Genomic DNA, 16925 nt, shown 5'->3' on the forward strand with positions numbered 1-16925 from the left:
AGACAAGGCAGTGCCAAGTATGGCTCATCAAAATAGAGACAAAAACTGACCATGGAAAAATGAAACCGTATTCTGTATTCTGTTGATACATTTTACTCAGTAACAAAAAATTCAGTTCAGCCTGCTGATGTTGGATAGGGATCTCATTGAGCTTGACAATTGAAACATACAAACTTTGAGAAATGTGGGTATATGTACAAAGCGCAATTATTTTTCTCAACACAGAATCTTTGGGCTGGATTTAATCTACATCGTGGAAAATCCACACTATAACTCAATTTTTTTTTCTTACAAATTTTAAACAAATCGAATCTTTATTTAACTAGGCAAGTCAGTTAATAACAAACTCTTAATTTACAATGAAGGCCGACTGGGGGTAGGTGGGCCCCCTCCAGGGGCAGAACGACAGATTTTTACCATGTCAGCTCGGGGATTCGATCCAGCAACCTTTCTGTTACTGGCCCAACGCTCTAACCACTAGGCTACCTGCCACCCCAAAAAGGCATTTCAAAGACTGCATTCACATCAAACGCTGCATATGTCAACGGAATGTCAAAAAATGGCCTTTAAATTTAACGCCGATCTTCCACGATACAGATTGAGTCCAGCCCTTAATCTTTAGTCAAACAAAATCGGCTTAGTTTACTCTGTCTGGCACCCAGTGCACAAGATAATGGAGGCAGCAAGTGTTGTGATGGCTTTGACCCATAACTGGAAACATTTTAAAAAGCATGGCCATGGGGACAAACATGCATTGGCTAGAAACAGCAACGTTAAACCAACAACTTCAGTGAGCAATGAGTGTTAAAATGAATAAAATCCACACAATGCAGGAGAGAAGGGTCCAAGTCACTTCTACTACCCATTTTAACCATGTACAGTATGACTTCACTCATAACTCGGTGTCATGTGGAAACACCACTAGCTATTGAAAAGCTGGATATGATGCTATAACAAAATAACTACAGTAGAATACTGCAAGACTTTCCAAAAAAAAAAATCACAGGAACCATCTTTGGTCAATACTTGGTAAGGGGTTTGAATGGACTACATTACAATGACAAGAATACTTCCTTGAGAACACCATTCAATCATTTTTCACTAATTCTCTGTCCTGTGACTATAACTCATGCTTTAGAGTGCATCATTTGGGCAAATATATTGTTCCCTCTCATCAAAGCCTCTCTCCCATAGCCCTGTAAACTGAACCAAAGTACCCCTACACTATGGTCCATCGAGCCCCATGGAGTGCATTAGAAACCCAGAAAGAAAAACAGCATTCGCTACTAATTGAAAATCTCCAAATACATTTAAAAAGTAGTTTTTTGTTTGTTTTGTGTGTGTGTGTGTGTGTGTGGGGGGGGGGGGTTGATATGATTGTCACAACATACATCTCACATTCAGAAAATCCATACAATGTCTTGTAAAAAATAAAACTACATCATTGAACACTGAATTTGTCATACTGTATGTAAATCGCTCTCCTCTCACTCTGCACTGTCAAAAAGTTATTGGATGATCTCTTTTTCAAATGAAAGATTATTAGCTCAATTATTTGATTCAGAATGGCTTGGTCCAAGTCCTTTCTTAGCACTGGAGCCAGAAGAGCCCAACCAGCGGGCGAGGTGGGCAGTGGGTAGGTAAAGCTTCAGAGGGGTAGTAGGTGGAACATGGGCAGTTCTTTTGGTTGGATTGGTACAGGTTTCATGGTCCTGTGATAAGGTGTTGAAAGACCCATCCAAACTACTCTCCCCATCACCCTGTAAGAGAGGAGAGGAAGAGATTTGTTGAAACGGCAAAACAAATAGACAGTAAATTATATTAGAAACGTGTCATCCCTTGGGTGGCATGCTTTGCAGCTCTTAAATTAAAATACTGACATCTATTGAGAAACTGTGGGAAACCATCAATTTTGTACAAGCCTGAACAACCCTCACAATGTATTTTCAACAAAAGGAGGCCGTCAGCTAACCTTAAAGGTCCTTTAAACCAAATAATGTCTGTTCCAGGTGAGTAGGTATCAAAATGAGAATACTGGAAGCGATAGACACACACACAGTAAAATAAAATAAGAGGAATACAATCAAAACTGAGGCTTAAATACACAAATAGAGGTTTTATTGGGCATCATGATTTTTCATTGTGCAGAAAAGTGCGGAATTTAAAACGTTTCGGCATCAAGACATCAGTGTCAAACATCTATATTGAAGCCTCTGTTTTGGATTTATTCCTCTTTTGACAGTGTACGGGTCTCCATCTCTTCCACCAATACTGACACCTTTGAACAGTAGCCTACCTCTGCTATACAGTCTCCATGTCGTCATTGTCTTCCTCGAGTGAGTCGCCCTCGCTGGCTGCTTCCTCCACATGAGCCAACATGTCCGCCATTAGAGCCTCCTCCAGCTTCTTCCTCACACTGTACACCAGCTCCTCCTGCTTCCTGCACTCACCATGAGCAGATAACACAACACACCAAAACATTTAGAGATATGGACTGAGATGAAAATAGCAAGTGAAAAATCAGCATTGTGTCATAATGTTCAAATACAATTCCATTAATGTATTCAGTTATTCAATTTATACATTTATTAAATGACTTCATAAATTCACAGATGCCATTACTTTCGGCACTGATAGGACTCCATGGATAGAGTGTACAGTCCTGTGTGTAGCCTACCTGATGTCCTCGTCAGTGACAATGAAGGCCTTGCACAGGGGCTGCGATGTGTTGAGCCACACCCCTGGGTTCTTCTCCACGGCTGCAGACAGCTGACCGGTGATGGGGGCTGCACTAGTGTGCAGGGCGCTGGCTATCGCTGACAGTAGAGTCTTGTCTGTACATCCAGGTCCAACTCCTGTAGGACAGACAGGTGTTCACAATCCCAGTAGCGAGAAGTCATTAAAAAAATAACAGGAAATGGGGATCATACTTGGCCCACTCTCTTACATTTCATTCAGCAGACACTCTTATCCGACTTAAGTGCATACATTTTCCCCGTACTGGTCCCCTGTGGGAATCAAACCCACAACCCTGGGATTGCAAGCGCTTTGCTCTACCAACTGAGCTACACAGGTCTCCAGTTGGTAGAGCATAGCCACTCAGGACTCTTACCTTGAAGACCTTTAGGCAGGTCCATTGTCTTCACTAGCTCCTCTGCGATGTCAAAGGCATCGAGACCACCAAGCTTCTTCTCCCAGAAAAGCTGTAAATTTAAAAATAAAATAAAAATACAAATGGATTTAGATTTGGTCTCATTAGTCAAAATTATCTTCAGGAATAAAAGCATATAACTCAATGTAACTGTAGGTTACATTAAACAGCAGACAGGCTAATGGCTGTTTACCTGTCTCGGCTGGTCGACGGCTTTCTGTGGATCTGTCTTGACTTTGTTGCTGGGGTGGTTGGTAACCTTGGTGACAGGTTGCTTAAAGATGGAAGCAGTCTGTCTGACGGGGAGTGATGTGTTCAGGTCTGGCTTGCCCTTGAAGACACACAAAGAAACATTAGCCAACAGTGACAACCAACACGATATTGCCACAGTGCTGTTCCTGAAATACTAGATAATATTAAACATGTGGGTTATCCTTAGCACCTGGGAGAAAAGTCTTGAAACACGTTATTCTGCCTTCTTTTTTCCTCTAACGGCTGGGTGACAGCGAATAAGGGTGCAGTCATTGAGAAGTTTGTCCAAAGTGTCTAGAAATATTACTTCAGAAGACAACCCTCTCACCTTGGTCTGATTGTTGTTGTCATAGCGCAGTCTCTGCCTGTTCTTGTTCAGTTTACTCATGAGCATCTTCCCTGTGCGGAAGTCGAAGGAGCTGAGGTCCATCTGGTTGCCAAGGTAACGAGCCAGCTGAGGCTTGCTCCGAAACTTCTTCCCGGTTGGACTAGGTGTGTGTGTGTGGGGGGGACACAACAGAACACAGTGTGAGGATATGGACAACTGACCAGGGGATAGCAAGAGGGGAAAAGTAGAGAGATGGATACAGGTAACTGACAAAATAATGGAAATACTTGAGTAAATGAGGGATACAAAGTATATTGAAAGCGAGTGCTTCCACACAGGTGTGGTTCCTGAGTTAATTAAGCAATTAACATCCCATAATGCTTAGGGTCATGTATAAAATGGTTGGACAGGCCATTATTTTGGCTACCATGGATATGCCCCCATAGGATGACAGTGCCCATCCACGGGGCACGAGTGGTCAATCAATGGTTTGATGAGCATAAAAACGATTTAAGCCATATGCCATGGCAGTCTCAGTCACCAGAACTGAACCCAATTGAACACTTATGGGAGATTCTAGAGCAACGCCCGAGACAGCATTTTCCACGATCGTCAACAAAACACCAAATGTGCTATTTATTGTGGAAGAATGGTATCGCGTCGCTCCAATAGAGGTCCAGGCACATAGAATATATTCCATAGTGCATTGAAGTGGTTCTGGATCATGGTGGCCCTATGAAGACAATTTATGTTCCGGTTTCCTTTATTTTGGCAGTTACCTGTAGATCAGGAAAGCTGCAAACAGACAGACTCTGCAACAAACAAGTTTTAAGCTGAACAAAAACAAACTGGAGACATGAAGAGTAGATGTAAAACAAGATATCATGCAAGAACCAAGACAGCCAAGGATTTACTATTCACAGATTATTCATATGGAAACAGTGAGTCTGCATGAGCATTTATTTAACAAAACAATTGACCAATTTTATGTGTAATTGTATAATAAACTATTTAAGCAATAGGATACATGTTAATGTATATTCCCAAATGTATGACCAATTCGCTATTAAATGTATAATAGTTTCAGATAAATGACCTATAAACTATTGGGATACAATGTAACTGGGCAATCGAGAGCGATAAATGTTGCAACATTTCGAACGTTTGATTGGAAACATTGTTTCACATTAATTGTGTAGACCGGTCGCCTTCTACTGCCTAGTTAGTTAGTTAGTTAGTTGTCAGCAGGTATTTCATCTAGATCTTAATCCGTGGACAAAGGCGTTGATAAATCAGCAATAGAAATGCATATTCTGCTATAATAACAATTTATATCTCAAATACGTAGCCTATTGACGCACTGTTTATTTTTGATGCATTACGATTTTCTAAAACATTTAAAACTGTTGACCAAACTATGGAAACATCCGTGCTTGCTGATAATTAATGCAAAAAATCTTGCACTTGCTTTCCATATCATAAATTGAGACAATTCACTTGAAAATAAGGTGCGTGCATCACACCACAGAATCAAAATGCGGTATAAAGTAGCCTACCACAAACTATACAATCGACCCGCCTCCCCAGCTCCTCCTCACCTAACCTAAAAAATAACTTGTGGTTTCATGTTTTTTCCTCTGTGGCTATTAAACAATCGGCCAGTCGACTATTTAATAGTTAGTTCCTCTGGTCAAATAAAAATGATAAAGCTATTGTAAGGACTTTAAATCAGGCTAGGCTATTTGTGATGCAATCATTCACATAACCTAACACTAGGTTGACAGGTTCTTAGGCCTACATAGGCTAAACATTAGTTACCGAGATCCTTATCCAACAATTATGTAGAACTACGCTATGAGAGGTGGCCTAGTTACCCTGATGCCACAAATAGAACAGTAATATCGGCTACTCCCCTCCCCGAATTTCTGTCTCCAGGTCACCCCCCTCCAAGTAAACCCAGAGCCCCAACCCCCTTGTAATACCGCCCGTAGACTACATTTGCATGAGAACACCCTCCTCTTTCTCAGTAACGTTACCTAAAATAATAGACATCTCTTTTTCCCGCAGACAAACCCGACTTTCTGGTCACTTCTTCGATCTGCCAGCCCTTGGGGAGAGCCAAGCATGCCCACCTTTTCTTCTCCATGTTCTCCTGTGAAGTGTTCAGTGATTCTCTTTGCTAGCGTGTTTATATTTGGGGTTACATTTCGTGTTTTATACAATGACTCCGTCCATTAGTGACATAGGGCTCAAACACTATTCATGGGATCTCCCTCCCGATTTATCGCAGCTCTTTGTAGAAGACTACAGCATATCACTCCGCCGTAACCTTTAGCCATATCACTGCCTGCCTCGAGAGGGCAATGAGGGCTACATCCGCAATACATTGGACCGTCGCCAACATTGCATTATTGAATCCTGAACCGATAAATCATTGATTTGACGAGCGCGGTAGCCTACGCGAACGCTCCAAAAGTAGAGCATTATAATAGAGCATTATAATATAGCCTATCCCCAAAATATGGATAGATTTCCAATATGATTTCACAACATCAACAAAGGAGATTATTCAGGCAAAGTTTCACATAGGTAAAATTCGAGTCATTTTGACCACGACAAAACTCACTTGTCATTCAGTCGTTTACATAATGCTTTTTTAATGAATGGACAAAGTAGGCAGGAGCTTCATAGGTTGAGATGGCTACATGAATTACAATACTTTGAAATATTCGGTATAAAACAATTATCTATTTAGAGCTAGAGTAGTAATTAGTCATCTCACGAATTCCTTACCAAACGAATTACTCGTCATATTTAGAAAAAAAATGGATTGCTATTAAGAAAAGTTACAACTGCAACACCAATAAGTGTGTAACTAAATTTGGAATCCCTGAACACTACCTACAGTTCAATGGTTTGCGGATACACTCGAGACCACCGAAACGCCTCCCACACGAGAACCTTTCATCGATGACAAAATAGTATTTTGCAACAATGCATTCCTAAAACAACACATTTAATGTCAAAGATAGCAATATAAGAAATATAGATGGGTATTACTTTGTGTAGGGTACTTACTCGTTTTTGTCCATCTCGCATAATATCAAGGTTTCTCCCTTTCGGTCTGTGTTAAATCCCTTCTCCCCTCCTTTCACTCCCCTCCCCCTTCAACGAGAGAAATGAAAGACATCCGCGCAAAAACAGAATCGCCCCCAGATTAAACCTGATTGTTAATAATGGATATCAATGGGGGTTTGAAACAAAGTTGCCCTGTGTGTTTCAAATAGTCAATGTATCCAACAAGAAACACAAGACAATGTATCCTTTATGATAGTAACTGGAATGTGACATGTAACCATCTTTCTGAATCTTCAGAGCAGCCCACATGTGTACTATTTAGCAAGGAAGCGTAAAACGAGTCATTAAACTGTAACAGTGGTTGCTAATACCACTTTGTATTTCAGTTGGACAAAGTATCGAGTGTCAAATACATTTTTACAGACAATATTTGACAAATAACCAGTTTCTCTCAGTGACTGACTAACCAATTATTTGCAATTCCATTCAAATGGTTGCAGCATGTCCTTACTTGGAGGATATGCTGCCTTCTCTTATTTGATGCGGTGTGAACGTTAACTTCACTCCAGGAATGTTAAACGAAATAAAACATATTTACAAGCATTTTTAAACCAATTGAATTTATTGGTAAAATACTTCACGCATTAATAAATATTTTTGGGAACTTCTCAAAATAACTTTCACACAATCGTATCAACGAGTTTGCCACCCAAACGCTGCATTGTGTAGAATAATGACAAAGACAGTAATTAAATGACATTTATTGACATTAAATAACAAAACAGCATTCAAGCTAACATGACATCCTTTTGTGCAAACCCCTACAAGCTCTGTGTCGCGTCATTCCACTTTAGCCAACGCAGAAAGAGCAAGCACTCCACCCATGCCCATCTCCAAGTCATAGTCCTGCAGATAGACACAAACACTCCAGTCATTAGCAGTAATATTACACAAATATAATTCTTTATTAATTCATTCGCTAGCATATCCTTAGGGGACGAATGAAAATTGTAAATTGTTTTTAAAGTTGGAATCCACAGCAGAAACTGCGCTACTGTTGCCACATGGGCCTTGTTACTGGGGTTTTATACTGTGTATTTCAATACTATTACAAACAGCTCATTCTAATATTTATACTTCTGTACTTTAGTTACACTTTATATACACACAACGTATATTTATTTATATACCGCTGTACATACCATTCCTAGTACATCTTGTGTAAATCCATCCGGTGTATATAAAGTGCATTCAGCAAGTGAGCCTACCCATTGTTACAGTGCCTTGCGAAAGTATTCGGCCCCCTTGAACTTTGCGACCTTTTGCCACATTTCAGGCTTCAAACATAAAGATATAAAATTGTATTTTTTTGTGAAGAATCAACAACAAGTGGGACACAATCATGAAGTGGAACGACATTTATTGGATATTTCAAACTTTTTTAACAAATCAAAAACTGAAAAATTGGGCGTGCAAAATTATTCAGCCCCTTTACTTTCAGTGCAGCAAACTCTCTCCAGAAGTTCAGTGAGGATCTCTGAATGATCCAATGTTGACCTAAATGACTAATGACGATAAATACAATCCACCTGTGTGTAATCAAGTCTCCGTATAAATGCACCTGCACTGTGATAGTGTCAGAGGTCCGTTAAAAGCGCAGAGAGCATCATGAAGAACAAGGAACACACCAGGCAGGTCCGAGATACTGTTGTGAAGAAGTTTAAAGCCGGATTTGGATACACAAAGATTTCCCAAGCTTTAAACATCCCAAGGAGCACTGTGCAAGCGATAATATTGAAATGGAAGGAGTATCAGACCACTGCAAATCTACCAAGACCTGGCCGTCCCTCTAAACTTTCAGCTCATACAAGGAGAAGACTGATCAGAGATGCAGCCAAGAGGCCCATGATCACTCTGGATGAACTGCAGAGATCTACAGCTGAGGTGGGAGACTCTGTCCATAGGACAACAATCAGTCGTGTATTGCACAAATCTGGCCTTTATGGAAGAGTGGCAAGAAGAAAGCCATTTCTTAAAGATATCCATAAAAAGTGTCGTTTAAAGTTTGCCACAAGCCACCTGGGAGACACACCAAACATGTGGAAGAAGGTGCTCTGGTCAGATGAAACCAAAATTGAACTTTTTGGCAACAATGCAAAACGTTATGTTTGGCGTAAAAGCAACACAGCTGAACACACCATCCCCACTGTCAAACATGGTGGTGGCAGCATCATGGTTTGGGCCTGCTTTTCTTCAGCAGGGACAGGGATGATGGTTAAAATTGATGGGAAGATGGATGGAGCCAAATACAGGACCATTCTGGAAGAAAACCTGATGGAGTCTGCAAAAGACCTGAGACTGGGACGGAGATTTGTCTTCCAACAAGACAATGATCCAAAACATAAAGCAAAATCTACAATGGAATGGTTCAAAAATAAACATATCCAGGTGTTAGAATGGCCAAGTCAAAGTCCAGACTTGAATCCAATCGAGAATCTGTGGAAAGAACTGAAAACTGCTCACAAATGCTCTCCATCCAACCTCACTGAGCTCGAGCTGTTTTGCAAGGAGGAATGGGAAAAAATTTCAGTCTCTCAATGTGCAAAACTGATAGAGACATACCCCAAGCGACTTACAGCTGTAATCGCAGCAAAAGGTGGCGCTACAAAGTATTAACTTAAGGGGGCTGAATAATTTTGCACGCCCAATTTTTCAGTTTTTGATTTGTTAAAAAAGTTTGAAATATCCAATAAATGTCGTTCCACTTCATGATTGTGCCCCACTTGTTGTTGATTCTTCACAAAAAATACAGTTTTATATCTTTATGTTTGAAGCCTGAAATGTGGCAAAAGGTCGCAAAGTTCAAGGGGGCCGAATACTTTCGCAAGGCACTGTATATTCCACATTTTGTTGTGTTGCAACCTGAATTCAAAATGGATTAAATATTTTTATGGATGAATGATATATTTCCCCCCTCACCCATTTACACACAATACCCTATAATGACAAAGTGAAAACATATTTTTAGAAAACGACACCCGTGAGTCAATACTTTGTAGAAATATTATTTGGCAGTGATTACAACTGTGACTTTTCAGGGTAAGTCTCTAAGAATTTTCCACACTAGGACTGTACAACATTTGCCCAGTGTTGTTTCCAAAATTCTTCAAGCTCTGTCAAATTGGTTGTTTACAATTGCAGGTAAACCATTTTCGGGTCTTGCCATAGATTTTCAAGTAGATTTACTTTGCATTCGGAAAGTATTCTGACCCTTTGACTTAAAAAAATTACATTACAGCCTTAATCTAAAATTGATTAAATAACCCCCACCCCCCAAACAATCTACACACAATACCCCATAATGACAAAGCTAAAACTATTTTATTTTTTGCTAAATGTATAAAAAAACTAAAAAATACCTGAAATATCACAAGTATTCAGACCCTTTACTCAGTACTTTGTTGAAGCACCTTTGGCAGCGATTACAGCCTTGAGCATTCTTGGGTATGACACTACAAGCTTGGCACAGTTGTATTTGGGGAGTTTCTTCCATTCTTCTCTGCAGATCCTCTTAAGCTCTGTAAGGTTGAATGGGGAACATCGCTGCACAGCCATTTTCAGGTCTCTCCAGAGATGTTCGATCGGGTTCAAGTCCGGGCTCTGGTTGGGCCACTCAAGGACATTCAAAGACTTGTCCCGAAGCCACTCCTGCGTTGTCTTGGCTGGAGCAGGTTTTCATCAGGGCTCTCTCTGTACTTTGCTCCATTCATCTTTCCCTCGATCCTGACTAGTCTCCAAGTCCCTGTCGCTGGTAAACATCCCCACAGCATGATGCTGCCACCACCATGCTTCACCGTAGGGATTCTGCAAGGTTTCCTCCAGATGTGACACTTGGCATTCAGGCCAAAGAGTTCAATCTTGGTTTCATGAGACCAGAGAATCTTTTTTTCTCATGGTCTGAGAGTCTTTAGGTGCCTTTTTTCCAAACTCCAAGTGGGCTGTCATGTGGCTTTTAAAGAGGAGTGGCTTCCATCTGGCCCCTCTACCATAAAGCCCTGATTGGTGGAGTGCTGCAGAGATGGTTGTCTTTCCTGAATCTTCTCCCATCGCCACAGAGGAACTCTGGAGCTCTGTCAGAGTGACCATCGGGTTCTTGGTTACCTCCCTGACCAAGGCCCTTCTCCCCCGATTGCTCAGTTTGGCCCAGGCGGCCAGCTCTAGGAAGAGTCTTGGTGGTTCCAAACTTCTTCCCTCTCACCCTCTGAGCCCCATGCCTCACAACTACCTGGCCTGAGGACTCCTGGCTGTCCCCAGGACACCTTGTCGTGCTGCTGCTCTAGTTTCAACTGTTCTGCCTATGGAACCCCTATATGTTCACCGGACGTGCTACCTTGTCCCGGACCTGCTGTTTTCGACTCTCTACCGCACCTGCTGTCTTGACCTCTGAATGCTCGGCTATAAAAAGCCAAATGACATTTACTCTTGAGGTACTGACCAGATGCACCCTCTACAACCCTGCTGGTCACCTATAAAAGTTTGAATGTCTTGAAGAACAATCTGGCCTTAATGGCCATATACAGCCAGAAGAAGACTGGCCACCCCCCAGAGCCTGGTTCCTCTCTATATTTATTTCTAGGTTCCTGCCTTTCTAGGGATTGTTTTCTAGCCACTGTGCATCTGCATTGCTTGCTGTTTGGGGTTTTAGGCTGGGTTTCTGTATAGCACTGCGACATCGGCTGATGTAAAAAGGGCTTTATAAATACAGTTGATTGATGGAGGCCACTATGTTCTTTGGGACTTTCAATGCTGCAGAAATGTTTTGGTACCCTTCCCCAGATCTGTCACTTGACACAATCCTGTTTCGGAGCTCTACGGACAATTCCTGTACTGGTCAACTGTGGGACCTGTAATGTGGAAAATGTCAAGGGGTCTAAATACTTTCCGAATGCACTGTAGACAGGTGTGTGTCTTTCCAAATGATGTCCAATCAATTTAAAATGTACCACACGTTGACTCAAATCAAGTTGTAGAAACAGCTCAAGGATGATCAATGGTAACAGGATGCACCGGCTTGCCATAACAAAGGGGTTGAATACTTACTGACTTAAGACATTTCAGCTTTTAATTTTGTCAAAATGTCTAAAAACATGAATCCACTTTGACAGTATGGGGTATTGTGCGGAGGCCAGTAAAAAAAAAAAAAGTTAACTAAATTTTAAATTCAGGCTGTAATAACAAAATGTGGAAAAAGTCAAGGGGTGTGAATACTTTCTGAAGTCACTGTACATATTGAATGCATTTGGATAACACATATGGAATCATCTAGTAACCAAAAAAAACTGAATCAAAATGTATTTAACATTATTCAAAGCAGCCACCCTTTGCCTTAATGACAGCTTTGTACACTCGACCTTCTCTCAACCAGCTTCACCTGGAATGCTTTTCCAACAGTCTTGAAGGAGTTCCCACATATGCCGAGTACTTAATGGCTGATTTTCCTCCACTCTGCGGTCCAACTCATCCCAAACCATCTCAATTGGGTTGCGGTAGTATGATTGTGGCCAGGTCATCTGATGCAGCACTCCATCACTCTCCTGCTTGGTAAAATAGCCCTTACACAGCCTGTAGTTGTGTTTGGTCATTGTCCTGTTGAAAAACAAATGATAGTCCCACTAAGCACAAACCAGAAGGGATGGCATATTGCTGTGGTAGCCATGTTGGTTAATTTAGTATGCCTTGAATTCAAAATAAATAAATCAGACCGTGTCACCAGCAAAGCACCCCCACACCATCTCCTCCTGCATGCTTTACAGTGGGAACCACACATGTAGAGATCATCAGTTCATCTACTCTGCGTCTCAAAGACACTGCGGTTGGAACCAAAAATCACAAATTTGTCTCATCAAACCAAAGGACAGAAAATTCCACCGGTCTAATGTCCATTGCTCGTGTTTCTTGGCCCACGCAAGTCTCTACTTCTTATTAGTGTCCTTTAGTAGTGGTTTCTTTGCAGCAATTTGACCATGAAGGCCTGATTCATGCACTCTCCTCTGAACAGTTGATGTTGTGATGTGTCTGTTACGTCAACTCTGTGAAGCATTTATTTTGGCTGCAATGTCTAAGGCTGATAACTCTAATGAACTTATCCTCTGCAGCAGAGGTGTAACTGGGTCTTCCATTCCTGTGGTGTTCCTCATGAGAACCAGTTTCATCATAGTGCTTGATGGTTTTTGCGACTGCACTTGAAGAAACGTTCAAAGTCCTTGACATTTTCCCAAATTGACTGACCTTCATGTTTTAAAGTAATGATGGACTGTCGTTTCTCTTTGCTTATTTGAGCTGTTCTTGACCTAATATGAACTTGGTCTTTCACCAAATAGGGCCATCTTCTGTATACCAACCCAACTGCTTGGCTCAAATGCATTAAGGAAAGAAATTCCACAAATTAACAAGGCACAGCTGTTAATTGAAATGCATTCCAGGGGACTACCTCATGAAGCTGGTTGAGAGAATGCCAAGAGTGTGCAAAGCTGTCATCAAGGCAAAGGGTGGCTGGCTACTTTGAAGAATCTCAAATATAAAATATTTAGATTTTATGGTTACTACATGATTCTATGTGAGTTATTTCAAAGTTTTGATGTCTTCACTATTATTGTACAATGTAGAAAATATTTTTTTTAAAACACACAAAAAACGGAATGATAGGTGTGTATACAGTTGAAGTCGGAAGTTTACATACACCTTAGCCAAATACATTTAAACTACGTTTTTCACAATTCCTGGTATTTAATCCTAGTAAAAAATTCCCTATCTTAGGTCAGTTAGGATAACCACTATTTTAAGAATGTGAAATGTCAGAATAATAGTAGAGAATGATTGATTCCAGATGTTATTTATTTCATCACATTCCTAATCCGTCAGAAGTTACACTCAATTACACTCAATTAGCATTTGGTAGCATTGCCTTTAAATTGTTAATTTGGGTCAAATGTTTTAGGTAGCCTTCCACAAGCTTCCCACAATAAATTGGGTGAATTTTGGCCCATTCCTCCTGACAGAGCTGGTGTAACTGAGTCAGGTTTGTAGGCCTCCTTGCTCGCCGCACAAGCTTTTTCAGTTCTGCCCACACATTTTCTATGGGATTGAGGTCAGGGCCTTGTGATGGCCACTCCAATACCTTGATTGTTGTCGTCCTTATGCCATTTTGCCACAACTTTGGAAGTATGCTTGGGGTTATTGTCCATTTGGAAGACCCATTTGTGACCAGGCTTTAACTTCCCGACTGATGTCTTGAGATGTTGCTTCAACATATCCACATAATTTTCTTTCCTCATGATGCCATCTATTTTGTGAAGTGCACCAGTCCCTCCTTCAGCAAAGCACCCCCACAACATGATGCTGCCACCCCCGTGCTTCACAGTTGGGATAGTGTTCTTCAGCTTGCAAGCCTCCCCCTTTGTCCTCCAAACATAACGATGGTCATTATGGCCAAACAGTTCTATTTTTGTTTCATCAGACCAAAGGACATTTCTCCAAAAAGTATGATATTTGTCCCCATGTGCAGTTCAAACCATAGTCTGGCTTTTTTATGGCGGTTTTGGAGCAGCGACTTCTTCCTTGCTGAGCGGCCTGTCAGCTTATGTCGATTTAGGACTCGTTTTTACTGTGGATATAGATACTTTTGTACCTGTTTCCTCCAGCATCTTCACAAGGTCCTTTGCTGTTGTTCTGGGATTGATTTGCACTTTTCGCATCTCTAGGAGACAGAATGCGTCTCCTTCCTGAGCAGTATGATGGTTGCGTGGTCCCATGGTGTTTATACTTGCGTACTATTGTTTACACAGATGAACGTGGTACCTTCAGACGTATGGAAATTGCTCCCAAGGATGAACCAGTCTCGTGGAGGTCTACACATTTTTTCTGGGGTCTTGGCTGATTTCTTTTGATTTTCCCATGATGTCAAGCAAAGAGGCACTGAGTTTGAAGGTAGGCCTTGAAATACATCCACAGGTACACCTCCAATTGACCCAAATTATATCAATTAGCCTATCAGAAGCTTCTAAAACCATGACATAATTTTCTGGAATTTTCCAAGCTGTTTAAAGGCACAGTCAACTTAGTGTATGTACACTTCTGACCCACTGGAATTGTGATACGGTGAATTATAAGTGAAATAATCTGTCTGGCAACAATTGTTTGAAAAATTAATTGTGTCATGCACAAAGTAGATGTCCTAACCGACTTTCCAAAACTATAGTTTATTAACAAGAAATTTGTGGAGTGGTTGAAAAGCGAGTTTTAATTGACGCCAACCTAAGTGTATGTAAACTTCCGACTTCAACTGTATACATATATATTTTTTAAATGTTGTATAGGGAACATTTGTAAAAGAGACCGAGGTCTCAATGTCTTCCCTGTTAAAATGAAGGTTGAATAAAAATACCTTTAAAAAATATCTGATAACTTGACTACGCAACCAATAAACTGATTTGTCCTTTGTTTACTTGACGAATGAGATGGGGAGCGTCGCGCATCCATAATAAAAAATAAAAAAAGTGCACTACATTAATGATGTTCTATCAAGCGTGCAGTGATATCCGAGAGGAGGGGGACCGGTGTTCTTTGTTTGTTGTAACTTTGTTGTAATATTGCCAACGAACATGGCAGTTCTAGTTAAGGACAGTGCCATGTGTTGGCCAAGCAATAGCCTATAACTACAGGCTTGAAAGGATTGTTAAGTTGCTTTGGAAATAAACACACAATTAAACACACCCCAGAATTATTTTCTTACTTTATGTTCACTTACCAATCTGAGCCATAGAGGTGACTCTAGTCGTCCTTGAACTTGCCGTTGATATAGGGCACCCAGTCCAGGATCAGCCTCCAGTCTGTAAAGTAGACAAGGGCAACTCCGCCCACCGACCCCCAACCAGCCATTGTGGGAACCCTGGACAAATGATAACATGGGGGGGTAGATATTTGAAGTCCAGTATCTACTACAGGAGTTTGCACTACAGTTGCCTATTCAGTCCCTCCCACCCCCAATATTTAACCCCTTGACCACTCAACCTAGAGATCACTTGAGGTGGTGTAGGCTATTTTGGTTGGCATATCAATACAACAATGTATCTAAATTCCTATCAAATCGAAAAAAGGGGGTCAGTCTCACACGGTCACACATCAAGGCCAAGGGTAAGCTAGCTAACTAAACTCCACTCCATGGTGAAGGAAGTGGAGATTGGGCCCTAAGGGTAAGCCATCTAGATAAGACGGACTCATGGCTCAAGTTGTAAACAACTGGCAACACTAACACAAACCAAAGACTTGGATAAGGGGTAAAGCAAACACACTCCAACAAGGTGGATTTGGTAAATATGAGGCCATAATTAACACAAAGGCCTGATATGTTTAGCAAAATTAACTAGCTAGCTATTTTACACCACAGATAGGCAAAGAACAGTAGCTAACGTTAGCTTGCTAGCTCACTGCCTTGTTAGCGAGCTAACTGAGTGATGGGTCGTGGAAGAACACGTTGGACCTGTCAGAATTAATTTATACAAGTCTAAATACGTTTTCACAAAATTATAAACAGACTTCAACTTACCACGTCCTGGCGATGGCAATGTACTTAGCCCCAATCAACTTCTTTAGCACTTGCACCATTCTGAACTGATTGAGCTATAAGAAGATTCTGACCTTCCCCTCAAACACGGTCGTCACTAGTTACCACAGCCACACAAGTTATAAACCCCGACCATTACTAAAATGTATATATATATATATATTTACATCTGATTTTAAACCTAAACCTGATAATAACATTAAGTTAAGATCAAAAAGCAAACGTTTGTTATCATGAATTATTACGATAACGCCAATTTGACTTTGTGGCTGTAGTAACTAGTGGAACCCCCCCAGAAAGTCCCAGGACCACCTCAGGACTGTCCGTTGTAATGCCGGTTTGTTAAAAAGCTGTTAAACTGAAAATCACTATTTCAAATAGGATAAAATAATGTTCTCCGAGCAGAAAAGGATGCAGAATATTGTTGGTCTATGCATCAAGGCCATCTTATTTACAAGCTTACAAGGAGGTTTGAGAGCTAAACCTGCCTGAGT

General features: G+C 41.0%; 2 protein-coding genes across 4 annotated transcripts; both read right to left on the reverse strand.

The window, feature by feature from the left end:
- Positions 1-77: 77 nt before the first annotated feature.
- Positions 78-7101, reverse strand: LOC110524293 (methyl-CpG-binding domain protein 3). Of its 3 annotated transcripts, none has more exons than XM_036978051.2 (7): positions 6810-7101; positions 3732-3891; positions 3345-3482; positions 3113-3203; positions 2678-2855; positions 2297-2440; positions 78-1760 (listed from the first exon to the last, which is right to left on the reverse strand). In XM_036978051.2, the coding sequence occupies exons 1-6, from the start codon at positions 6821-6823 to the stop codon at positions 2302-2304; spliced, it is 720 nt and encodes a 239-aa protein (XP_036833946.1). In that variant the 5' UTR covers positions 6824-7101; the 3' UTR covers positions 78-1760; positions 2297-2301. The 3 variants fall into 3 exon arrangements, with proteins under 3 accessions (XP_036833946.1, XP_021459489.1, XP_021459491.1); XM_021603814.3 differs by lacking the exon at positions 6810-7101 and adding an exon at positions 5768-6093; XM_021603816.3 differs by lacking the exon at positions 6810-7101 and adding an exon at positions 5864-6022.
- A 453-nt stretch (positions 7102-7554) lies between these two features.
- LOC149983548 (cytochrome b-c1 complex subunit 10-like) lies at positions 7555-16550 on the reverse strand. The gene is made up of 3 exons (XM_090235494.1): positions 16414-16550; positions 15616-15756; positions 7555-7715 (listed from the first exon to the last, which is right to left on the reverse strand). Exons 1-2 carry the CDS (start codon positions 16470-16472, stop codon positions 15639-15641), a joined length of 177 nt encoding a protein of 58 aa, XP_090091620.1. The 5' UTR covers positions 16473-16550; the 3' UTR covers positions 7555-7715; positions 15616-15638.
- Between the last annotated feature and the right edge of the window lie 375 nt (positions 16551-16925).

Source organism: Oncorhynchus mykiss, chromosome 5, assembly GCF_057628025.1.
Source record: "Oncorhynchus mykiss isolate SJ-2025 chromosome 5, ASM5762802v1, whole genome shotgun sequence".
Classification (NCBI taxonomy): domain Eukaryota; kingdom Metazoa; phylum Chordata; class Actinopteri; order Salmoniformes; family Salmonidae; genus Oncorhynchus; species Oncorhynchus mykiss.